The sequence below is a fragment of the Ammospiza caudacuta genome, chromosome 2, assembly GCF_027887145.1.
Source record: "Ammospiza caudacuta isolate bAmmCau1 chromosome 2, bAmmCau1.pri, whole genome shotgun sequence".
In the NCBI taxonomy this organism is placed as follows: domain Eukaryota; kingdom Metazoa; phylum Chordata; class Aves; order Passeriformes; family Passerellidae; genus Ammospiza; species Ammospiza caudacuta.
The window spans coordinates 3114500-3137394 of record NC_080594.1 but is presented as its reverse complement, the minus strand read 5'-3'; the positions used below and the strand labels follow the sequence as shown (position 1 = coordinate 3137394).

The following is a 22895-nucleotide window of genomic DNA, read 5'->3' as shown; positions in this document are numbered from 1 at the left end:
ACTTTATGCTTAAATCTACTACAATCAATGAATTTAAAATACAATAAGAGTTAAGGTAAACTGAATATAGCCCCAACCCAAGGCTGGGCTATAATTTGGAGAAATAACCTGACATTTGGACCATTTAATTAATTTCTTGTTGTACAAATGCTCAGAATACAATGTAAAACTTAATAAGCTCTGTTCTAAATACTGTCTAAACAGAAGTCAGCCTTTATTTCCATTTTGTAACATCAGAGCAGCTCAGTTACTGTATTTCACTATTTCATTAAAAGTGTCTGAAAATGCAGCAAAGAGAAAAATCAAAGTAAAGGCAGTTAACATTATAAACCAATAAACAGTGAAGGCATCACCGTGTGCAACAATGCTTAGACTTTAGTCTTCCATATGAGAGAATCAAGAGTTTGGTAAAGTGAATTAAATAACCACAACAGGATGAGATAGAATTAAAAATCAGGCTACAAAAAGGAAGAGAAATACATAATATTTAGAACAGCCATTTTTCATTGAATTCCCATTATTTTTCTAACTTAAATTGAAAATAAAATTTGAAATTTCTATCTTAAATCTGCAGCTCTCACTGACAAAATAACAAATAATGAGATATTATCAAACTTTTTTGGATTGAAATTTTAAAACTATACAGAAGTATCAACAGGAATGCAAAGTTTAAATTACTTCACCATTAAGAAAACTTGCACCTAAAGGTAAAACTTAAGGAGAGTATTTTTTTAGACTAAGAGGTTTCAGTGATTTTTTAATTAATCCCATGTCTTGTATGCTCACAGGTATTTACCTTTTTATAAATATTTTGATTTATGTATTAGCATTCAACTTCTTCACTTGAATAGGAACTGGATTTTTCTGACTAACTTTAGGCTTGTGTGGACATATATGAAGAGTTTCAGTCTCAGCAGCCCCATGCAATGCACAGAGAGGCATTTTTACACTTCACATGGTTCGAATTTGTCTGGTACTGCAGCCTAACTGCTCTGAGCACTTAACAGGAACCCTGAAAACTCCCTGGAGCTAAGAGGGGAAATGTACTTTGAGCGCTCGCTGTTGTTAGGTAGCATTTGTGACAACTGGGAATGTGGATGTTGAAAAGGTAACAAACACAATGATTCAGGGAGCTCAGGCTCAAGTGTAAAAACCTCCTCAGTCATGACTATTAAAGGTGCAAGCAAATAACATGAAGGATCTGCAGAGACGACAATAAAACTCTGCTCAAATTGATTTCCCACTGAAACTGACCCCAACAGATGATTTGTTTTCCTCCAGTTTAATAGCAGCTATATATAAATTTCTTTATTGACTTTTTCCTTATTCCTTGGTTATTGTTTTCATATGTGACTGGCTTACAGATGTACAAATGCACTGAAAGAAAATTCCCTGTCCTGTGACAGGGAGAACTCAGTATTAACTCTGCGAAGGCACATGTGTACAACTGCTGAAACATTTAGTCCTATTGTTTCTGGCTTAGGTTTCTAGGTCACAAATTTAATTTTAGTAAAGGATTTAATTCTAAAATGACTCACAGCTCACTTCCAGCTTTTGCTTGCAAACAAAATATGCTTTGCCTAGGATATTTCAAACTATGCTGAAAGATGGTGACCAAGCAGAATTGACTATTCTACTCATTTTCAACTTCTGCCCTGCTGAAAAAATGGAAGGCTTTTTCCTTTTCCTTTCCTTAGAAAATTGATGCTTTTATTATCAAATCATAATACTGTAATCTGATATAACCCATAAATTTTCTTTAATGTCTATGATACCCCCAGGAGGTAATGTGGAACAAGAGCAGTAAATAAAGATCATAACCTGAAAATTAAATCTGCATTCTCTGATCCAAAGTAGGATCTGCTGGGACTCCAACCTAAATCTGCCAGTCTTAGAGGACCAGCATCCAAACCACAAAACTATCATGCAATTTAAAGTAGAAATAGCAGTGTTTGAATGAACAAACTGATCTCTCCCTTGAAGACAGTTTCTCTCTGGGACACTGGAGCCACATCCGCATCACGACAGGAGAGAACTCACCATGGTGCTGGCTCTGGCACTGCTCATAATGCTCCACACACGCATTTGGATTAGGATTAACACACAACCACCCAGCATCTGGGTTTTTTGGGAACCAACATTTTCTCTCTAGGTTTATCCATCTAATTCCACTACTCAATTTGTAAGAGTCCCAAGCACTGACTCATAAATCCATGTAATGATGTCACACCTCCATGACATGATCACACTAACACGAAGTCTGTGAACAGCTGTGCTTTAACTTGGAATCTTTAACACCTCCAGCATCTATTCTGTGGATTAGTGTGGAAGGGGTTTATGAGAGGAGGCTGCTCACAGAAAACAGCACCTGCCCCGTTTTCAGCCTCCTCTGGCTGCACTCCTACTCACTTTCTCTGTTAAGCACTGCTACAGGCTTGTGCTGAAGCAAGCAAGCCCCATCCCAGGGGCACATTCCAAGAAGGTCCCCAGGTGCCTCCCAGGAGGCAGGAGGAGGAGGAAACAGTCCCACTTTAACAACTCTTTGGAAACCTGCTAAACCCTCCACGCTGCTCCTCCAGGTACAACTCCCCACAGCTTCAAGGCACGTGCAGGCACAGCCCTTCGCCCTTTAATCTCCAGGACACGTAGTTAAACCAGCACAGTGCCTGTGTTTGTCCTCCTGCACCTTTTCCTTGAGCTGGAGCAGGCTCCATCTGTTTTTATGACCTGGGCTGTAAAATGTCACCTGAATCTGCAACATCACTGGGTGACCATCAGCCTGAAGGTGACATTCCTTCCTCTCATCCCACACCACCAAAAAGCCCCTCACACCAGCCCCAGGCTGGATCCTGGTAGGATTCCATCATAAGGAAGGGGGTGAAAAGGCTCACAGTTTCTGGGAGAAGGACTATCAAGATGACATTTACACACGCCAAAATGTGGAAGGAAAGAAACAGGAGGAAACTTCAAAGGCAAACTCAAGCAGGTTGCCATTGGATGGAACAAAGCTGGGCATATTTCTCCCAGAAACAGAAAAAAATTAAAAAGTGGTTTGTTCATGGCTGTTCTGATGGATGACTGCCTGCATTATGGCAGAAGTGCCCAAATGCATCTGTGAAAGGCTCCAGCCTGTGGTTACAGGCTCCAGAGCGGCTGCAGGCATTTCACAGGTGCTGAGGAAGAAAGACTGCAGGGAACTGGAAGGGGGGAAACAAGCAGCTTCAGCAGGAATTACACCAAAAGGCAGCTGCTTGATTTCCCTCTCAAGTGCACAGAAAGGCAACCTTCTGGGCAGCAGCTGTCACTGGACAAGTGATTATCAGAGATCATTTGTCACTTTTACAAATAAATTCTAAATTAAAAGAAAACATCATTAAGCATAGCACAATTGTGTTCTTGCTTCTCCCTCTTTTTATTAAAAGAGATAGCAAATGCCTTCCCCAGAGCAAACAAAAGGTTTGATTTGCTCATGTGCTAAACACATGTATAATAAGTCATGGAAATGCCATGTCCATTTGGGGAGGATCAGGCTGCACAAGGCACTCGCTTCAGAAACTGGAAATTATGGTGCTGTGGCATTCCCAGCTGTTATTTCAGAGAGGAGACAAATGCTGCATGTGCTTTCATAAGGATTCATCCCAAAGGTACTCACAACACAAATGTTATTCTTTCTGCTCTCTGTTGAGGTGGTGATGGTGGGAGCTTTGCAATAGTTCATCTTTTTCACTGAATGTGTTAAGACCCTATCAGTTTAAATAAACAGTTTTTCTGTGCCTTCCCTACCCCTTTGTTACATTACCTTAGAGGATTTTAGAGCCTCACGTTTCCTGGAGTGAAGTGTTCAGAAAGAAGAATTTATTCACCATGCTCACAACATCAACATTCAGGTGCTGAGCAGGCTTTCCCTTTCTGTGATAATTTGAGTATTTCCTCAACCAGAGAAACCCCATGCACAATGTAAGAATATACTTAAGAACTATCTCTGAAAAAGCCATTATCCAAAACTGGAGAAGACAATTGCCCTCAAATAAGTAATTTATGATACAAAATACTTTCTCTCCTTCTATGTAATCACCAAGTGCTCCTTAACTGGTTTGTCCGTAAGTATTTTCCACCTGCTCAGAACAAGAAAAGAAACAAAATTCTCAAACTTCTTGCCCTGTCATTTGGAGCAGCTGCTTCTGTGGAGGTTCATCAGAAAAGAAGAACCTCTAACAGAAAAGACTTGAAAGGTGTTGACATCTTTCACATGCTTTTGCATTTGAGGGTGATTTAATAATTTTGTTTGATTTAAAACATTTTTTCATATACACAGACATTTAGTTTACTAAAAGGAAATACTAAAAAAATAATCTTTTGCTTTTAAGCTGACACTTAGTATGTTCATAATTCCCATTGCAGGAACAGTCCCCAAACCCAAAGGAACAATTTTTCCCATCTCTCCCCAGCTTGCAAATTGCCTAGAGGGAATTGCTTCAGAAAGCAAATTGGTAGTTGTGTTTCCAATCAAGAGTAACACAATTTCCCTCAATGATTACTGAGAATGCCAGCACAGATAACAGAGAGAGACACAAGCCTAAGGTTTATTATTTAACAGAGGACTACGCATCCTGCTTACCTGCATTCCTTCATTTTTACTCTTGTATCAAACTAAGATATTAAATGAGGAAGACTAACAGAAGCAAACAAAGAAAACCATTATCCAGTGACTGCTGAACAAAATCTCACTGTGATCTGTGGAAAAACCAAGTAAAAGCTCTGAAAGAGGCAAAACTGTCTGAGCCACAAACTTCACCTGTGAACTTTCTGTCAGGTCAGGAGCGTTCACATGAGGACTGAAGAGCCCAGTGTGTGTGTGTCACAGACTGTGAAGCCTTGGCAGAGCTTCCTTGACGTTCAGGGGGAAGAGGGATCAAAGACTTTGCAGGCAGAACATCTCCAGCTAATAACAGGCTATGCATGGAGTGACATTGTTAAAAACACTTCCCTTTTATATCCCTAAAGGAGTTTTATTGAGTTAAAATGATCCTCGAATAGCCTCTGGGCTGAACTGTAAAACACATTTGAAGAGCGTAAAATCTTTATTTATGCCAGGAATGTTTGAAACTCAAAAGATAAATGTCATTCAGGAAAACAAGCATGTCCTAGGTATTCAGAACGTAATGGGGCACAGCTGTAATAACAGTCAGTGAACCAGAGACTCCCTACATCATGTCATTAGCTCACTTTTAATAAGTCTATCTTCTTGTCCTTTTTATAAGGGCCATAGGGAAAGAAAGAAATATATCATCCCCCAAACATCTGTGCCTCACTCAAATTGTCTCTCTTAGAAGACAGATCTACTTAAGGGAGTTGCCTTGGGATATAGGTTGTAAAGTGCACACAACCCTCTCTAAATATGGATTTTATTTAAACAGGGAGCATCACACATCATTTGTGAGCTGCTGAAGACAGTGCAGCGCAGGCTGAGCACATAAACAGCATCAAAGTACCTGCAAATAATCAAATACATACACTGAAACAAAGCTTGGGGCTGAACTTATTCCCTTGAAGCCAGAGATTTCAGGCAAATAAAATTCTGGTTCTGAGAAGGTTTTAACAAGCCTTCCAAGGAGCCACAGAAGTCTCTACTTAAAACAGGACTGAAAAATTGACTGGTTCTTTCTCCATTGTAAATGTTTATCCCTCCAAGCTGAAATTAACACATGGCTTGGAATTTTAAATGGCACAGGGAGATCAAGATACTGCAAACCCTTCAACACTCCTAATGATCCTAATTTCTTTATCTCTACCTTACTTTTGTTCAAAAGGTTATTTTAAAAATAATTTTCGTTCTGGCCTCTTGTAAAACTCTGCAGTGCCTTACTGGTTACTTTCTCATTAAACAAACTGATTTCCTATGGCTTTTCATGCCTGGGTTCAATGATTAGGCAAGATAATTAAACAAGTTACATGCCTTGTTCTGCCTCCTGGCTTTTAGAAGTATAAAAGATAAGAGATTCTAGATAATCAAACTACTGCTTGTCAAGGGAAGCTTGAGGTGATATAAAGTAGATCGGGGGTTTTGTTATTATTTATAATGTAGCTTTGCATAGGATGCTTCAGTTTGGATGCAGGGGTGGTTGCTCTCTAAGCTTCCTCTAGGAAAAGTCTCTGACAGAGAAAGGAATCAAAGTTTTGTGGGTGCACAACTGATCTGTGGGGAGGCCTAACCTCAGGGTTAGGCACTTTTAGTCTTTCAATTGAGAAGCCTAATCACTTCCTACAATTAGCAAAAAACTGACATTTCTAGCTGAAATTTAGCCCACAAAAAGCCTTCTATGTTTCCTCTGCAGGGATTCCTCTTCATTCTCCAGTTTATTTACTTTTGGCACCTATCTGCATCCTGCCTGAATTTTGTGGAAGAGCTGTGGTGAGCTGAGGACAGAAATGGAAGAAGTCTCTTGTTACAACACATCCCATTTCTTCCTCTGCTGGTGCCAGGAGATGTGACAGCACAAAACTCTTTGGAATTGGTTTAGTGCTGACACTGCCTTATTGTAGCTGAATTTAGTTGCTACCACCTTTTTCAGCTGCACCGTTGAGACCTTGGGTTAAAAGGCCTTAAAGTCCTTAAGAATTAAGCTCCATTTAAAGCTGTTACAATGATCAAAAAAACCCCAATCTATTTTGTCATCAATGTAATAAAGAACTGAGATATAAGGGGGGGGAAAGGAAAATATTTGGGGATTGGCATGAGTAGATTGGGAAAATACAGAAAATTTAATTATTTTCACAAAACTCTGATGTTAATAATAATTTTGCTGGAAGCATGAACACTGAATCATCACTAAATAATGGAAGGGGTAAGAGTTCAGGAAGATGCACATGCAAAGTTGATGTTTTGAGACAGAACATTCAGATTGATGTGGAGCAGCTGCCAGGAAAATGCTGTTGCAAAAAAAGGTCATAGACTTGACCCTCTTGTTCCCATCTACCCTCTACAGGGTTTTCATTTTGCTCCTTCTGCTTGCTCTGCCCCACAGCCCCTCTGGTCTAACCTGGATTTGTGACCCTTCATGGCAACCCAGACCCATTTGGACATGGTACATGGAAATTAAACTGTAGAATAAAGCTGGATAAAGCTGTAGAAAAGCTCTCTTGGGACAGCATTCTAGACCTTACAGAGCTAACAATGTGCTTCTGATATATCCCTTTTGTGATCTGACCAGTGAGGGAATGCAATTATGTTTTTGTAATTATACTTTAAGAGACTGCTTATATACATACTTAAGGTCTAATTTTAACAACTTGCAGAGTTTCTAAGGGAATTCTAATATAGTGAACCAATTGTCATGATCAAGAGATAGCACAATTAAGCCTGTACTAACCCACATCACCTAAATGTACTTAGAGAAAAAATGGGCCATGCATAAAAGCAGAAAATAAACTGCTTAAGCAGCCTGTGGGTTACAGTGAACAGAGCTGCTACTGCCAAAAATGCTTTTGACTTTGCCACATCCCAGGTACTGTGTGTTCCACTCCAAAATCAAAATCCACCTTGCAGAGCAAAGGCAGCAGCTCTGGGCCCTAGGGAAGCACACTGTAAAGCAAGAGGGAAAGAACTTCCCTGATCCTGCACAGTTTTTTTTTTGTGGACTGTCCTCAGGTGACTTCTAACTGCTGTGCTGATGAACAAGCTGAAAGGCAACACCTTTGATCAGAGAAACAGGAGAAAAGAGGACAACTCAACAAGGATGCTCCAAGTCACTGATCCGAAAATCCAAAACAATGAACTATAACAGCAACAAATTGAATGGACATAAAATGCAGGTTCCAGGGCTGAACTGGGTGGATTCACCTCTGTCTGCCTACTGCACAGTTAGCGCCCCAAAGCACTGGGAAATGTAGTGACTGGGGTCAGGAAATAGCCTGTTCTCACATTTTTATGCCTCCCACTACCGCTGATCTGTGATTTAAGGAGCAAACATACACCCTCTACAGTGAAAAACATTGCAATAACACAGCCCACCAGGAGGATGCCTACCCAGAACAATGTGAACTTGTCTGTGGCTTCAGGAAGACAGAACTGGAAGTATTTTGGGGACATGGTGTGGGATGGGAGGACGTGGGAGGAAGCTTGCTGAACACATGCATGTTTTCTGTACAAAGCCTCCTGATGGAAGCTGCATGGAGCACAAGCACAGAAATTGCAGCATCTAGTTCTCTCTCTTCACTGGCACACATTGCTCCTAAAAATTTCACACCCAACCAAATGCCAGGGAAGACTCTAGATTCTTCACAACTTTCAGATAAATGGAGCCATGCCAAATGAGAAGCAAATGGCAGAACAGAGCAGTGATGACAAAGGCTCTGATCCAACAGCCAGGGCACACTGCCGTGCTCAGGCAGGGCCTCAAAGGCTTTAAAAAGTCTCCAAGAAGGAGAGCAGCCCTTTTGTACCCCATCAACTGTGACACCACGATCTAATTCAGTATTCAGCTCCACACCCCCATCATGTTGGCAATAATGCACAGTTGGTGAGACAACTTGTAAAGGAGTAAAAAAAAAAGGAAAAAAAAAGCCATGTTTTCAATCTCTCTAATTATTTAATGTTAGCTTTTTATGCATCTAACATCAAAGCCCTTTTTCACTTCTATTTAATCAAAATTAATCACTAAGATTACTAAAGCAATTTACGTTGGAGATTATTGAAATGAGTGTTTTATTAAAATCTGGTTTTATTAATAAAACACATTCTGGCTCAGGAATCATGTGTGCCTGCTATTAGAGACTATCAACTGGGAACTGGGAGTTAATCATAACAGTCATGCTGCCAGGTTCTTTGACAGAAACACACACTGGGTTTGTTTCTACTTTTACAGGAATATCCAAGACAATTAGTCACCCTGGCACAGAGCAAATCCTGCAAATCAGGGAGAGGAAACAAAGGTGCATGTGGCATTCACATTCTCTGAAAAATCTCTTCGCCCAGGATTTTCCCCTGGGAAGCTGAGAAGCCTCAGAGAAAAAGGAAAACAATCCTTATCTCATTTGCTTCTCCTGTGTTGTTGTCATGTGGAAGGTGTTTGGAGATTGTTTCATTTTATTCTGGTGTGAGTTGTTTTCACTCTTTGGCCAATCAGTGCCAAGCTGTGTCAGGACTCTGGAAAGAGTCACGAGTTTACATTATTATAATTTTTAGCATTCTGTAAGTATCCTTTATGTATTCTTTAGTATAGTTCAGTATAGTATTCCTTAATATAATATAGTATCATAAAATAATAAATTAGCCTTCTGAGAACATGGAGTTGTCACTGTCAGATTTTCTGGAAAAATCCCTTCTCCTGGGAAGCTTAGAAGCTTCAGAGAAAAAGGAAAACAATACATCTCATTTGCTCCTCCTCTGTTTTGCTGCTTTGGATTGTGGTTTGGACATTGTTTATCCAACAGGTGGTTGTTCAGTTGGATCCATGTGAATTGTTTTACACTTAATGACCAATCACTGTCAGATTCTGAAAGGAGTCACGAGTTTTTAATTCGTATATTGTTAAGCCTTCTGTAAATATTCTTTCTCTATTCTTTAGTGTAGTTTTAGAATAGCATAATATAATATAATTCATATCACATCACGTCATGTCAGATCATGTCATGTCATATAATAATAAATTAGCCTTCTAAGAACATGGAGTCAGATTCATCTTTCCTCACCACAACAGGGGACCCCAGAAATACCACACAGAGTCAGATTCATCATTCCTTCCTTCATCTGGGAGCCCCACAAACACAACAGGTGCACAAACCCCAGCAGCTTCAAAGGAAAGGAAATCCGAGGGAGACTCACCAGCCTGGTTGGTGGTGATGCTGACAGCAGCGAACTGCCTGGACAGGGTGCTCAGGTCGGAGACGCCGTTGAGCGCATCGATCTCGAAGGTGTAGTTGGTGTGTGCCAGCAGGTCCACCACGGTGACGGTGGTGTTGGTGAGGCCGCTCTGGCGCGGCAGGAAGCGCACGTTGTCGCTGCAGGGCTCGCACAGCCGCCCGCCCCCCGAGCACTTCTTGCAGACGATGTTGAAGGTGACGTCCTTCCTGCCCCCCGTGTCCAGGGGCCAGCTCCAGTCCAGGATCACCGACGTCTCGTTGATGTTGGAGATGACGTTTCTCGGGGCGGAGGGTGGTCCTGGGAAAGGGAAAGCAGGGAGTGAGATTTTCTCCCTAAGGGTGCTCCAAAATGGGAGTAACGAGAGCACAGAAATATAAAAGTAAAAAAAAAAAAAACCATTATTAACCAAACTCTTCTGGTTATTTCCTGTGGAGACTCCTGCAATATTTCACTAGATTACAGACCTAGGCTAACAAGAACCACGTTTTCTTATAAATAGAGAGTTCCCTCAGGGTGCAGTTCAGGATTGAGGGCTGAGTACTGGTAGCAATAAAAAAATCCTACTTCTCCTTCTCAAGTCTGACAGGGTACAACAAGGAGAAAATGAAATCAGAAAAGGCACAAACCCAGCCCACCAATTTCCAGCAGCCTGTCCAACACTCAAGAAGACACGAGAGGGAGTGGATGGCTGACTGCAGTAGGACATGAGAGGAAGCAAGCAGGCGAGCTGTTGTGGAGGGACAGATGGAGCAGCAAGAATGACAGCCCCGAGCAGAATGAGCTACTCACTGGTGCAAGCCATGGATGGAGGGTCTTTCTCAGAGCGAAAGTAATTCTTTTCACACCTGCAGTTCAGAGATGCATCTTCGTAGGTGGAGCTGTGAGGGGGGCATTTGGCACACTTCACATTGCCAGCAGAGGCTTTGTAGAACCCAGCTCGACAGGCTGCAAAGTAACAGGGATAGAGTTTTAAATTCCTTGGGCATCTTAATTCTGACATGTGACTACTGCCCTGGAACCTACCCATATGGGGATCACAGTTTGCAGACATTTATGGTCTAAAATTACAGATTTTTCTCATAATCAGAGCTGACAGAAATAAAATGTCTTGGTAGCATGGAGTTCATGCATCAGCCTGGATTTGCATTTAATTTTTCCTGGAAAACAAAACAGGGTATTGCACCACTAAGAAGAAACATTTTCTACGCTTCATTTTGAGACCTTCACTCCTTTTCCTTCTCTTCTGCTTCATTTACCAAAACTGTGGCCCTGCATAAGAAGCTAACTTATCCTCCCTCTGCTGCTAACATTTTCTTACAAGGGCACACTGATTGTAAACTACATCTCTTCAGTTCATCAGGTCAGGAGCAAGCGAGCCAAAACCAAGAAAATAACCTGAACAGAGAAAGATCTTTTCCATTTTTAAATGATCATGTCAATGAGCTGCGTGTATTACCTGTGTAAAAGATTTCTTTTTTGGATTAGCAGTCTTTAGATGGGCAGCCTGAGGTGGGAAAAAGCTCTGAACAGACATCCCAGCAGCTTTTCAAGTGATGGAGGAGGAAGGGGTTGTTATTGTCTATCCCCAAAACCTAAATAAACACCTGGGCAAGACAGATTTGTTGCTTAGCTCCTGATGCTGCACACCTGAGTGAAATGCTCTGGTGAATGGTGAGAGAAAACTACTCTGCTCTCCTCTGAAACATCCTAAAAAGGGACAGCCTCCTCCAACAAGGGACAGCGGGAGGAGCACAAAGGGTTTCACAGGGAAATGCCAATCTCAGCCTTCCTCCAGCTCTTCCCAGCCCTGGCAAATGGCAGTGCTTGGCTGCAGCTGCTCCCTCCAACTTCCAGACTGCAGCAAAGCAGCTGCCAAAGACAGCTCCTGCTCCAAGTTCTCTCCTGCAAGCCCTGAGGAAACATCCCAGACTCTGAGCCTCTGAGTCACAGCCCCAGCAGACAATCTGCTACAGCAGAACTGTAAGAATTGCTAAAGAAAAGCAGAACTGCTACAAATGACCTTGTGTGAGCAGCACAAACCTGCCCAACCTGGCACAGCCCATCCAGCTGGCACTTCTGGTGTTCCCCTCTCCTCAAAGGCTGCCCAAGGGGCTTGGGGATTCCCATTTAACTGGAGGAAATAAAGGAAACCTAAGTCCTTCTTACACCCCTCCACTAGGAGGAAAAGCAGCAGGAAACAACTGGGTTTGGGTTGTTTTTTTGTGTAGCTGTTATTTTTGCAGCCTTTCACAACTCAAATGCCATCCCCTCCCATGTGATGCCCCATGAGGCACCTGGAGCAAACCCAGCTCTGGGTGACAGAGGAACCTCCAGTGACTTTGCTGCTTCTGTTCCCAGCCCTGAGACAGCAAGCCAGGCAGAAAAGAGGCCAATCCCCTTCTTACCAGCAATATTAACTAAGCAAACACAATAAGGAATAAACATCACGCTTCAGTTCCTTCATTAATATAGATAACTTCCACTAAAACTTCTCATGGAAACTTCTACCAGATATTAAACTCCAATGGTTTTGCTTAACCAGCTTGGAGGGACACTTTTACATTTATGAGACAATGATGTATTTATGACTCTATACAGCAGAATTTTAAAATAAATATATATGCTAGTTTAATGCAAGGACCAAAAAAGAAAGACCCTACCACCAGTATTATAATAAAAGCAATAAATTTAACAGAAGTAAACAAGCTTGTATTAGAAGAAGACGTATTCAGAGGGATAAAGAAGAAAAACTGCCCATTAATCAATGTCTCTTTCATCCCCCAGGTGAAAACTCATGGACCTCATTTAAGAAAAGGTGGTGATGGTCAGTGGGGGGGTGAGCCAGTCAGATTCCTGCTGTCCCCATGTGCCCTAGCAAGGGCATCCCAATCTCATGTCTTCCCCTCAGGCTGTCTTGCACTTTCTGTCTTTGTCTGTCAGACCAATTTCAGATTACTCACAACTGCAGCCCAAAGGAGAAAAAAAAAAATGCATTTACACTTGAAACTGAAGCTCAGAACTGGAGGTGCCAATGAAAAATATTGTCAAAGTACTTAGTATAATCATTCCTTTCCTAATATTTTTTTTAAATTCTGATATATAAGAGAGAAAAAAAAAAGTTGTTACTTCAAAAGGCATTAATTTCTCTGTCAGACAAATTGGATTACATGTACTGATAAAAGAAGCTTTGGCTTTTTGAGGCAAGCACCATGGCTTTGGTTTCAATTAGGTTGAAAAAAATCATAGGAATTAGCATAGGAAGTCTTCACAGAATCTCTAATTTTAGCATGGAAACCAGCTGTGAACAGCAGTTGCTTTTACTCAACAATTTCTTGCAAAAACTAAGCACTTTTTCTTTCCCTCACAATGGGGAACAATGCAGGAGGAAGTAGATGCAATGGACCAGGAAGAAAAAACCTGTTAGCACACTAAAAGTGAGTCAAGGAAACTTTGGGAGCTTCTACATATGTGATATAAACAGTACAGCCAGGCTGGCTGGTTTTGCTTTTTTAGGAACATCTCCTCAAGCCAGCTGGCTCTGGTGACTCCTGTGGTAACTTCCATCTGCAGCACTCTAAAACTGCATTTATTCTGATCTCAGTCTCTTTTGTTTGGGTGTGATGTCAGGATGACTTTATTGAGTCACCTGTTAGTCAGAATTTCAGGACTCTGGTTGTCCTTGTTACTGTGTGAAAATGAACTTCCTTGAGCTCTAACTGATGAGTTTGTCTCAGAAACAGAGAGCAGGGAAAGTTAATTCAGTGAGAGGAAAACAAATGCATGCAACAATCTGTGCTAGGTACCGATTAAAGGAATGTGGTTCCCTTTTCTGCAGCAAAGTGAATTTTGCCTCAGCCTGACTAATCTGCTTGGAGTGCTAATTAAGGGTTAAATTATTAATTTAAACTGGAATTAATTTTAAATTAAAACATAAATCTGTTAGCAAATATGAGCATTTTAGCATTCAGGTCCTGCAGCCCCCTGCACACAGAGCAATCTCAGCAATTCCCAGCTGTAAACACCAAGGAACAAGTGGAGCCTGCACTGGGGATGCCCCAGCCCCAGCACTCCAGGCTTGACAGGGCCCATCTCCTGCACAAGGTCAGGGAAACTTCATTTAGAAACTGCCTGGCACGGCCCAGCCCTGCAGGAGCTCTGCTTTTTGTGCTTTTTAGGCAGGGCTGGAGCATCACAACAGGCTGGAAGTGGATTACACATCCATGGCATGGCTGACCAGCACCCACCCATTGATTGTTTCCTGTCTTTGTTCCTCTGCTCCTCATTAAAACGGCCCAGGGGTGAAATGTCATTGAGGCTTTAAGGCACAGCCTCCACAAAGAAGGGAATTCAGTCACAAACCTGTGCAGCTCACAGATAACACACCCTCAGAGTGTGCACTAACAAGACAAATCAGAGCATCTCAGGACAAACCTCCTGTCCCAGGACAGGGAAGCATTCCCCATGGAAGTGGCCACTCTTAGAGGGGCTTTGCAAACCATTCCCACTGTCACCTGAGCAGGTGAGTTAATTGAACTAATCAATATTTTAATTCTGATATCAGAACCCATTCTTCACTTCCAGGATTTTGAGAAAATCCTCCAGTCCCTGCAGGGACATAGATTTGCTTGCGTTTTAACAGGTACAAAGTCCTGAAACTGGACCTGGTCATCATGGATGACCTTTGGCTGGCCAGGTGTACTGAGAAGGAAATCACAGAATAGGTGGGAAAAGAACTCTGAGACCATCAAGTCCAGCTTGTAACCTCCCACCACCCCCACCACCATGCCAATGAAACCATAGCACTGGGATGTGTCCAGTCTTTCCTTAAAATGCTACTGACTCCCAATGCCTGCAGACAGCCTTGCATCTTTGAACTTTTCTCCAGTTCCTTTTCAAAGTGTTTACACATATTTTTCTTTATTTTCCCCACTATGGCACCCCATTCACCAGCAAACTTTATAAAGTAGATTTCCTTCAAAACTCCTCAGAGCAATGAAACCACCTTCAGCAGCTCTGGTTGTTCATCACTATTTCAAAAGCCATAAATTCTATACCATTCTATATGTATGTAGCATCCTCTCTCTCTCTATCCTGAGCCTCCATGAACTTCTTGAACACCAACTCAGCCCAAAAAGGCTTCTAAAAATTAGACTGTACTTTTGATTCATACTTCCACTGAACTGCAGGCACACTTTTTGTCATCAGACCTGAATAAAAAGACATCACTTAAGTGAGCAGCTCTAAAACCAAGGGCTATTGCTGTACATGCAGAACAGGCTTTCTCTGTGATGGGCTGTGCTGCTGGCACCTGAGGGAAGAGAAAAGTAAGATTGAGAAAGGCTCTAATGAGGGATAAAAGCTCTCCTTGTGATTGGACCCCATTACCACTACTGTAAGAATATCCCCAGAAAATAAGAGCTAAGGATATTGACCTTCTCTCCTTGCCTGTAGGATTCCATTCTGCCCGTTGAAGAAATTAAAATTCACAAATGATCTTAGTGTGTGTATTCTTGCATCTTCCATGAGATATGCATGGAGCAAGTATTCAGTGCAATGTGACACTGAAATGTCTTTAGGAAAACACTCCTCAGAATGAGCACTTTTCATTTTTTTAAATCTGAAAGCTTCTGCTAGCACAAAAAAAAAAAAAAAATCAGTAGTATTTAATCTTCCTCATGAGTAAATTTCTGCCTTTTTCCTCCCCGCTTCATATTTTATAGTGATCTGTGACCTTAACATATTTTAATCAGATGCTTCTGAAATTGGCTTTACTCCCAGGTCAAGCCATTGAGCAGCAACAATTCCTGTTCCTTTGTTTAATAACTGTTACTGGCAGACATATTAATTATATGTACATAAGAGATAGTGCTGTCCTGAGGGAACAACACTGCACCTTTCAAGCACAAAAAACCCAAAGTCTGTAATAGCTGCACGTTGTGCCTTGCAGGGCTTCTGTGTCTCTTTTTGTGCAGTGCATTTCAGCCAGGATTGCTGCCAGCAGCTTTGTTTAAAGTGCAATGTCAAAGATTGCAGACCTAAAACAGACCTAAAACCTCTTTACAGCAAAGAGGTTCTCACTTGTGGGCATAAAAACACCTGGTTTCAAAATGTGTCAGGCATTGTGTCCTCTCTGCAGCCAGTTTTGGGGGAAAGAAATCTTAGTGGATCAATTAAACACGTATTTAAACCTTTAAAACAGGTATCATTTAAACAGGTATTCCTTAAACAGGAATTTAATAAACTCATGTTTATAAATTGCTATATAAATTATGGCACCCTCATACCTAAAACTCAAATACTATTTCAAAACCCTGGAAATATAGAGATATCTGTCAATTTATTTTTTTAACAAAGATCGTTATGTTAATCATCATTGTACTACCCTTCATGCAGACTATCCAATATTTGGGGGTTTTTTTGCAAATTATTAGTTGCAATGTATTCTGCTCCAGTTTAGGTAGTTGATGTGAAGTACAAAAATTCATCTTTCCTTCAATTTACCGTCAAATTTGTTACTTTTTTCACCAAATCAATGTACTGTTGGTTTTTATTACATGCCAGGAAGACCAGCTGCTCTTGACGTGTCCTCTCAAAGCCATTCCTCATTTTACAAAGATCTATCATGAGCTTATCTTCTCTGTGATGAACAAAGACAAACTTTTCCATCAGCTTTTATAGGAATATCTTCTGATCCTTTGATCATACCCATCTCTGTTTCTACACTGTCATTTATACAGTGGAAAATGTTCTTATTTTCCCCATGACATGTCTGATGAAACCAATTGATTTATATATTGGACCACAGATTACATCTTGCTCTCTAACACATTTGGGCCTTTGCTTTGTTTTGGGTTTTGTTTTTTATTTTGAGCAACCCATGGAACATCACTCCCAGTGTGTCAATGCACAGATTCCAAGTCAGAAGAGTTAATTCAGACATATAAAAGGGATAAATTTTCTCTCAGGGATGGAGGGAAGATGATGATGCATTTACTGAGGCTGAATATTCTCTTGCAACTTCCCACCTCTGTTAGCACATTCAGGAATCTTTTGGTGTCCCTGGGAGAAAATTAATGCAGAACAGGCTCCAAACCCAGTGTCACCTTCTAATCAAAATGCTGCCTGGTGGCCTGTGTGATGTTTCAGAGAGCCCAGCCCAGCTCCCTGATGACACAGGTCCACTACTGCAATTTGCATGAATTAGTACTTTTGTTAGGAGTCTCAGCAGAGCTGTCAAATTAATTGGAAAAGAAATTTAACAAACGCCTTTCCCCTCAGAGATTTGCTCTCAGGTCAGGGTTGAGGCACATTGTTCGAGCAGTGTGGGGGAAGCTTGTGTTCTTCACACCCTTGCTGAACTTATTTTGTTGGTAAAAAAGAGAGGATTTTGGTTTCTTGAGCTGTTAATTCATTACCTGTCACTGACATAAAAAAAGACAATCTATTTCTAATGCTGCTTTTGGCTAGAATAGGATTAATTTTTTTTCATAGCAGCTGCTATGGGGCTGTGTTTTGCATTTGTGCTGTAAATAGTGTTGATAATTCAACCAAGTTTTTATTTTTTACTGCTGAACACTGCTCACACAGTGCCAAGGTCTTTTCTGAGCGGGCTGGGGGTGCACAAGGTTTTGGGAGGGGACACATCTGGGACAGCTGACCCAGTTTGGCCAAAGGGATGTTCCATCCCCTTTCCTGGGGATGGCTGAACACCTGCCTGCTAATGGAGAGTGGGGAATCAATTCTTTCTTTTCTTTTCCTTGTATGTAGCATTTGTTTTCCCTACTAAACTGTCTTTCTCTCAACTCACAGGTTTCTTCACTTTGATTCCCTCCCACATCCCATGAGGGGAGAGGGAGTGAGTAGCTTGGTTGTCAGCTGGGCTTAAACATGACAATCTCACAACACTAAATATACCAGATACTGATAAAATAAAAATAGAATGGCTCAGTTAATGGCCAGTGACTAGAATGTCTGTACACTCATTTCCCACAAATTCTCATACCTCAAAATTAGTTCTTTTTCCCAATTCCACCATATTTTTGAATTCAACCACTGGAGGCAAGACATGGCCAGAGGCACATTAAGTTTAGGAAGCAAACACTGGAGATACTACACTGTCCTCCCTTCCAAAACACAACCAACCAACCAACCAAAATGAAACCCAAATCAAAACCAAAGTTCACATTTTTCAGCACTGATGTGAACAGGAGCTGAGAAGCTGAAATGTTGTGCCTATGCCTTGTTCAGTGCTACTTTCACTGCCAACCACTGACTCATTATTTCTTGAATTCACTGAGAGCTGGTGCTGGGAAAGGGAAGCTCTTAAGAAGAGAAATGCTGCTGCAATGGAAAGCACTTAAATCTGTAGGAAAAAAAATCCCTAAGGTTTAAGCCACTCTCATTAAACCTGATATAATTTAGGGTATCAAAAAATGATTGTAATTTGCAGCAGTATACAGGAAACAGCCATTGCTTTGCTAGTGATGCTGTTAATGCCACTTAATGGCTGCGTCCATATAAGTATTTTAGCCACACTTTTAAAGCAAAATCCCATTTCTCCCCCTTTTGTATTATGATTCACAACATAAAGTGTGCCCAGACCACACAAATACATATATTTCAGGTATACTGGAAGAGGTTCTCCCTGCTACAGGAAGTCTGTAGGATCTGATAGAGATTTTCTCAAGTGAAAATTAAATGCTTCAAAATTGTCATGGTGTGGGCACAGGATCCTTAATTCAAATTGCTGAGTGCCACTGATCTGCTCCTATTTGGCCACACTCCTTGTTAATGTAGACTTAAGCCATGAGCACCAGCCTTCAAATATCTCTGAGCTGTCAGAATCTGGCAAAAGGAGGATGATTTAATCTAAAGCCATTAAACATATAAACAGACATAGTCATGTGCAGAGAGGTTTCTAAAGAAAAGCTTTAAACAGAAGACCCAAAACATTACAGCTTCATCATTGTCAGAACATCCTCCTCTCTTTGTGTTTCTTTTGCATCAACTGCATTTTCATCCTTCCAGCAGAAAGCCTGAAAATTAAACAGTTCCAGCCCCTGGGGACATCTGTGAGCTGACAATCTTCTCACAGCGGAAAAGAAAGGCTTTTGCAAAACTATCTGAACACTCAAGTGCATTTCTGCAGTGTGTGCTTTAGTTTCTGCTTCTTCTTCCTTGGTATTTTTCCTTTTAAAAAGAAATTTCTTAATTACCTAACATGCATTTTGTGTGCATGTGTTAAAAATGTCTGGTTTGCAGGGTAAGCAATTATCTGCTGAACAAAAATCCAATTAAATGTAAATTTTTAAAAAAATCTCACAGTTCAGCATTTTTATTCACTTGCCTGCTACCTGTGTGAATCCAAGGGGGGCAGAACCTCAGCTATTTAGAAAACAAAGAATGTGATGTATTGCATTTTACAGGGTATTTGCTACAGAATGAAATCCTTCCTTACAATCAGCAACAGAAACAAAAACTCAATATTCTCCAACAGCATTCACTTCCCAATACAGGAAATTCAGCAGAAGGGATAGGAAACCAAGTTTGCATTGTTCTGCTCAGTACTTTTTCTAACAAATAATACTTTGTGCTGATATCCAATGCCACATGTTCAATTAACAGCTTGCAATTCCACTGAAATTTATGGGGAAAAGAATCACAAAACAGAATTACAATGCCTTTCATGACTCTGCATTGTTTTATAAGAAAGGTTTTTCTATATAGACACCATGCCATTTTCTGAGTGAAGGAACTATATAGCAAACACCATGGATTTAACTACAACATTGGTTTTATATTAATTTTTTCCCACTTCTTACTTTAACAGTCAAAAGCAGAAACCAAGAAGGCTGAAAGGACATCTAAAACCCTCAAAAGATGGAAGCATTTAGGGAATCCACCATGAGATTTGACATTCTGTATCTATCAGGACCAACTGATGCAGAATAGGGTGGGGTTTTTTCCCTACTAGGAATATTCTCAACTACTCCCTTTAGAATTCTTTGGTGCTTACTAAGAGGTAATGGGGAAGTCAAATTCCATCTGGTTACTTTGCTTAGCAAAGCTCAGATCACAGGTCTGTTTCCAAAATATCTATTTTACTTTTTCTGAACAAATCTCAAGACAATAGAAAAGGTTTTCTTTTTTGTAGGCTAATTTTGAAGAACAAGAAAGAATCCAGAAAAAAGAATGCTGTACACATTAAACTGGTACAAATGGTACAGAATAGCACATAAAAACCCAAACAATTTTAAGCAATTATGTCAAGAAAATCTGTTATTGAAAACAAAAGTTATAACAGAAATAATTACCTGCTTATTGATGTAACTTTGACTGGGACAACTGGTTTCCAGCATACATGTCGTTGAAACCTTTTTTCACTAAATACTACATTTGAAAAGCCAGTGCAGAGAGCAGAACAGGAAAAAGGTTTGTCCTTGGCTAAGCAGTTACACATCTCACATTCACTACTAACCAGGTGCATTTCTGAGAGCCCAGGGCTGATGGGTGAATCTCTACACCTGACACAAAAGCCTTGCAGACTCGTGAGATCCCACATAAGCTTTGCAGCCACAAATGGAGCTCCCAGCCTTGTCCTGGGACAAAATGTGTACCACAGGCAGGCAAGGGTTCAGCTTGGGATAACCCTGGACTAGAAGATAACCCTGGAAGAGGTTCCTTAAACTGTGTTTTTCTGCAAAGCCATGGTTCAGCAGCTCATGAGCCCTCATTTCCCCACCAAACCCTCAGAAGGGTGTATGTCAGCTGGGAGCATCCCATGGAAAGTTTTTCTTCTATAAAAGGCTCTGTGCTTCAGACAGGAATCCAGTTAAAGTGTAATAATAATAATGTCCATGTAAGTCACTAAAGCATTTCTACTTTTTTTTCCCTTCCTCCTCTCCTTTCTGCCTTCCTGTGTGTCAGATTAGAAACATACAACAAGTGATTATGATAGGCAAGTGTAACTGTATTTTGAAGGTGCTGTCAAAATCCATTAGCAAAATGTCCCATTACAGCCCAAGCAATCTGAAATGATCTCCCACTAACACAAATGCCATCAGTGCTGTGTTCTGCTGCCCTGACAGCACAAAGTGAGGCTGTGACAGCTTCCCACAGCCACAAACCTGGCCCTGCAGATCCAGCACCTCACATCCCCACCTGGTGCCAAGGACATGGCACATTCAGCCCTTCACTTTGTCTTGCTCCCCCTTATAAATTAATTTATAATTATAAATTATAAATTAATTACTAATTTATAATTATAAATTATAATCTGTGCAGTGACCCTCTCTCAGCACTGCTAAATAAATCCTGAATATCCCTGTCTGGGCAAGGCATGGCCAGAAGTGCAAGGGACAGGGAGCTTCCTCCAGCACCATCACCATTGTCTCTGCTGCTCTGTGCCCCTTGGGACAGGAATTCTGAATAGCTGTGAACTGGAATATTAATTGCAATTCCTAACTGTTCCCTAACAAGGAAAACTTTCCTCCTGCATTAGGATTCATTCTTAAAGAACATTTTGCTCTTTTTCCACTTCTTCTCCTGGCTGCAGTGAAGACTGGGTTAAATGTGAATTCCCATTAAATGTGTGTGCAGCAAGCATTTGGAAGAGGCAAGCAGCAAGCAGACTTGTTATTCTTGATGAATAATGTAACTTAAGAGCTGTAATGCTCACAATTGATTTAACAGCTGCCAACAACCCCAGTTTAGAAAAGAGTGAGGCAATGCTTGTAAATTTGGCTTGAATCAGATTATTCCTCCCTGTTACCCTGCAAGTGGGAAATATTTCTGCTCTGCCTCCTTGGTGGCACCCTCCTTGTGCTTCATCTGTTGGGCATTTTTTAATGACAATAAGTAGAGTCATCTTTCTTCTCACACTATGTATAACTTTGTAAACCTTCCATCAAAACTCTTTGCATATAACACTGAAAATCTCTTCCTGCCCCCTGCTCCATGCACTCTCCAAAGCTTCCAGTAATATATAGATATTTTTACCTCAATCTTATCACATTCATTTCTGCATATTTTACATCTGTGGCACAACAAAATCAGGATAGGAGTTAGAGCTCATGTAGTAATAAAGGACAGCGTTCTATTTTAAAAAAACCCAAACTTCTTTCTATTAACAAAACCTCCTTTCTTCTAAAACTGCTGGTTTACAAAGGGATCACCTCACAAGGTTTAGGCAATGATCCCAAGCCTCTGCATCAGTATCACAAAACCTCCAAAGTAGCAGAAGAAGGAAAATAAATCTCTCAGAAATTAGGAATGCTTATCCATGGAGGATTCCTTGTGTATAGCTAATAATCAACAATTTTAAGGCAGCTATAATGGCAGCAATCACCAAATAAACCCAACCCATTTTCCCCTTGCATCTGAAACATGTGGGAAAGGGTACAGTGGAATTCCCTCTCCATTTTTTTTTACCCTTTGACTTCTTCAGGTGTTTTTACAGAGAAATTTCTCTGAAAAAAGGTCTAAAACAGAAACTCATGGCCCTTCCAAGGGCTTTTTTTGATTAGGTAATTTCTGCCCCAGAAGAGTTTTGTACAACCAAAATAATTTGAAAATTAAGCCTGTAAACAAATACCAAGTTGAATTAACTCTAGGACCATCAACAGAGGGAAGGAGATATTTAAGGATATAAAGGAAACAGTAGAAAACAATCATGAAACAACAATAAGAGGAGAGTCTAAAATTTTTTAATTAGCATTTTGTCATCTAATTCCTTTTCTTTTCACATAAGTCTAATACCTCAACATTCACTTGCACTAAGATGCCACAGTCCAAGTAAAAAGCAGAAGCTGAGTGCAATACCTAAGTGATGTCCTTTCCAATATAGAGGAAAAAATGAGTGTGTTATTTTCACAGCCAAACATTCCAGCCTACTAAAATAACTCAGTTTCATAAGTGCTCCTGAAACAGTTCCAACTCAGGCAGGAGCAGAGTTGGCCTGGATGAGCAGTTCAGAATCCATGTGATTATTCAGTCCTCATTTTTGCTAAATTTAATATTGGCTCTTTGAGGATGG

The 22895-nt window shown here is 40.8% G+C and overlaps 1 protein-coding gene across 2 annotated transcripts in view; it reads right to left on the bottom strand.

Annotated features, from left to right (window-relative positions):
* The window catches only part of EPHA3 (EPH receptor A3), a 174426-nt gene that overhangs the window by 51100 nt on the left and 100431 nt on the right, over positions 1 to 22895 (bottom strand). For both annotated transcript variants that reach the window (XM_058800095.1, XM_058800096.1), the window contains 2 exons: positions 10652 to 10807; positions 9824 to 10159 (listed from right to left, as the gene is read on the bottom strand). In XM_058800095.1, the coding sequence (XP_058656078.1) occupies positions 9824 to 10159; positions 10652 to 10807 (492 nt within the window). The remainder of the gene's footprint in view (positions 1 to 9823; positions 10160 to 10651; positions 10808 to 22895) is intronic.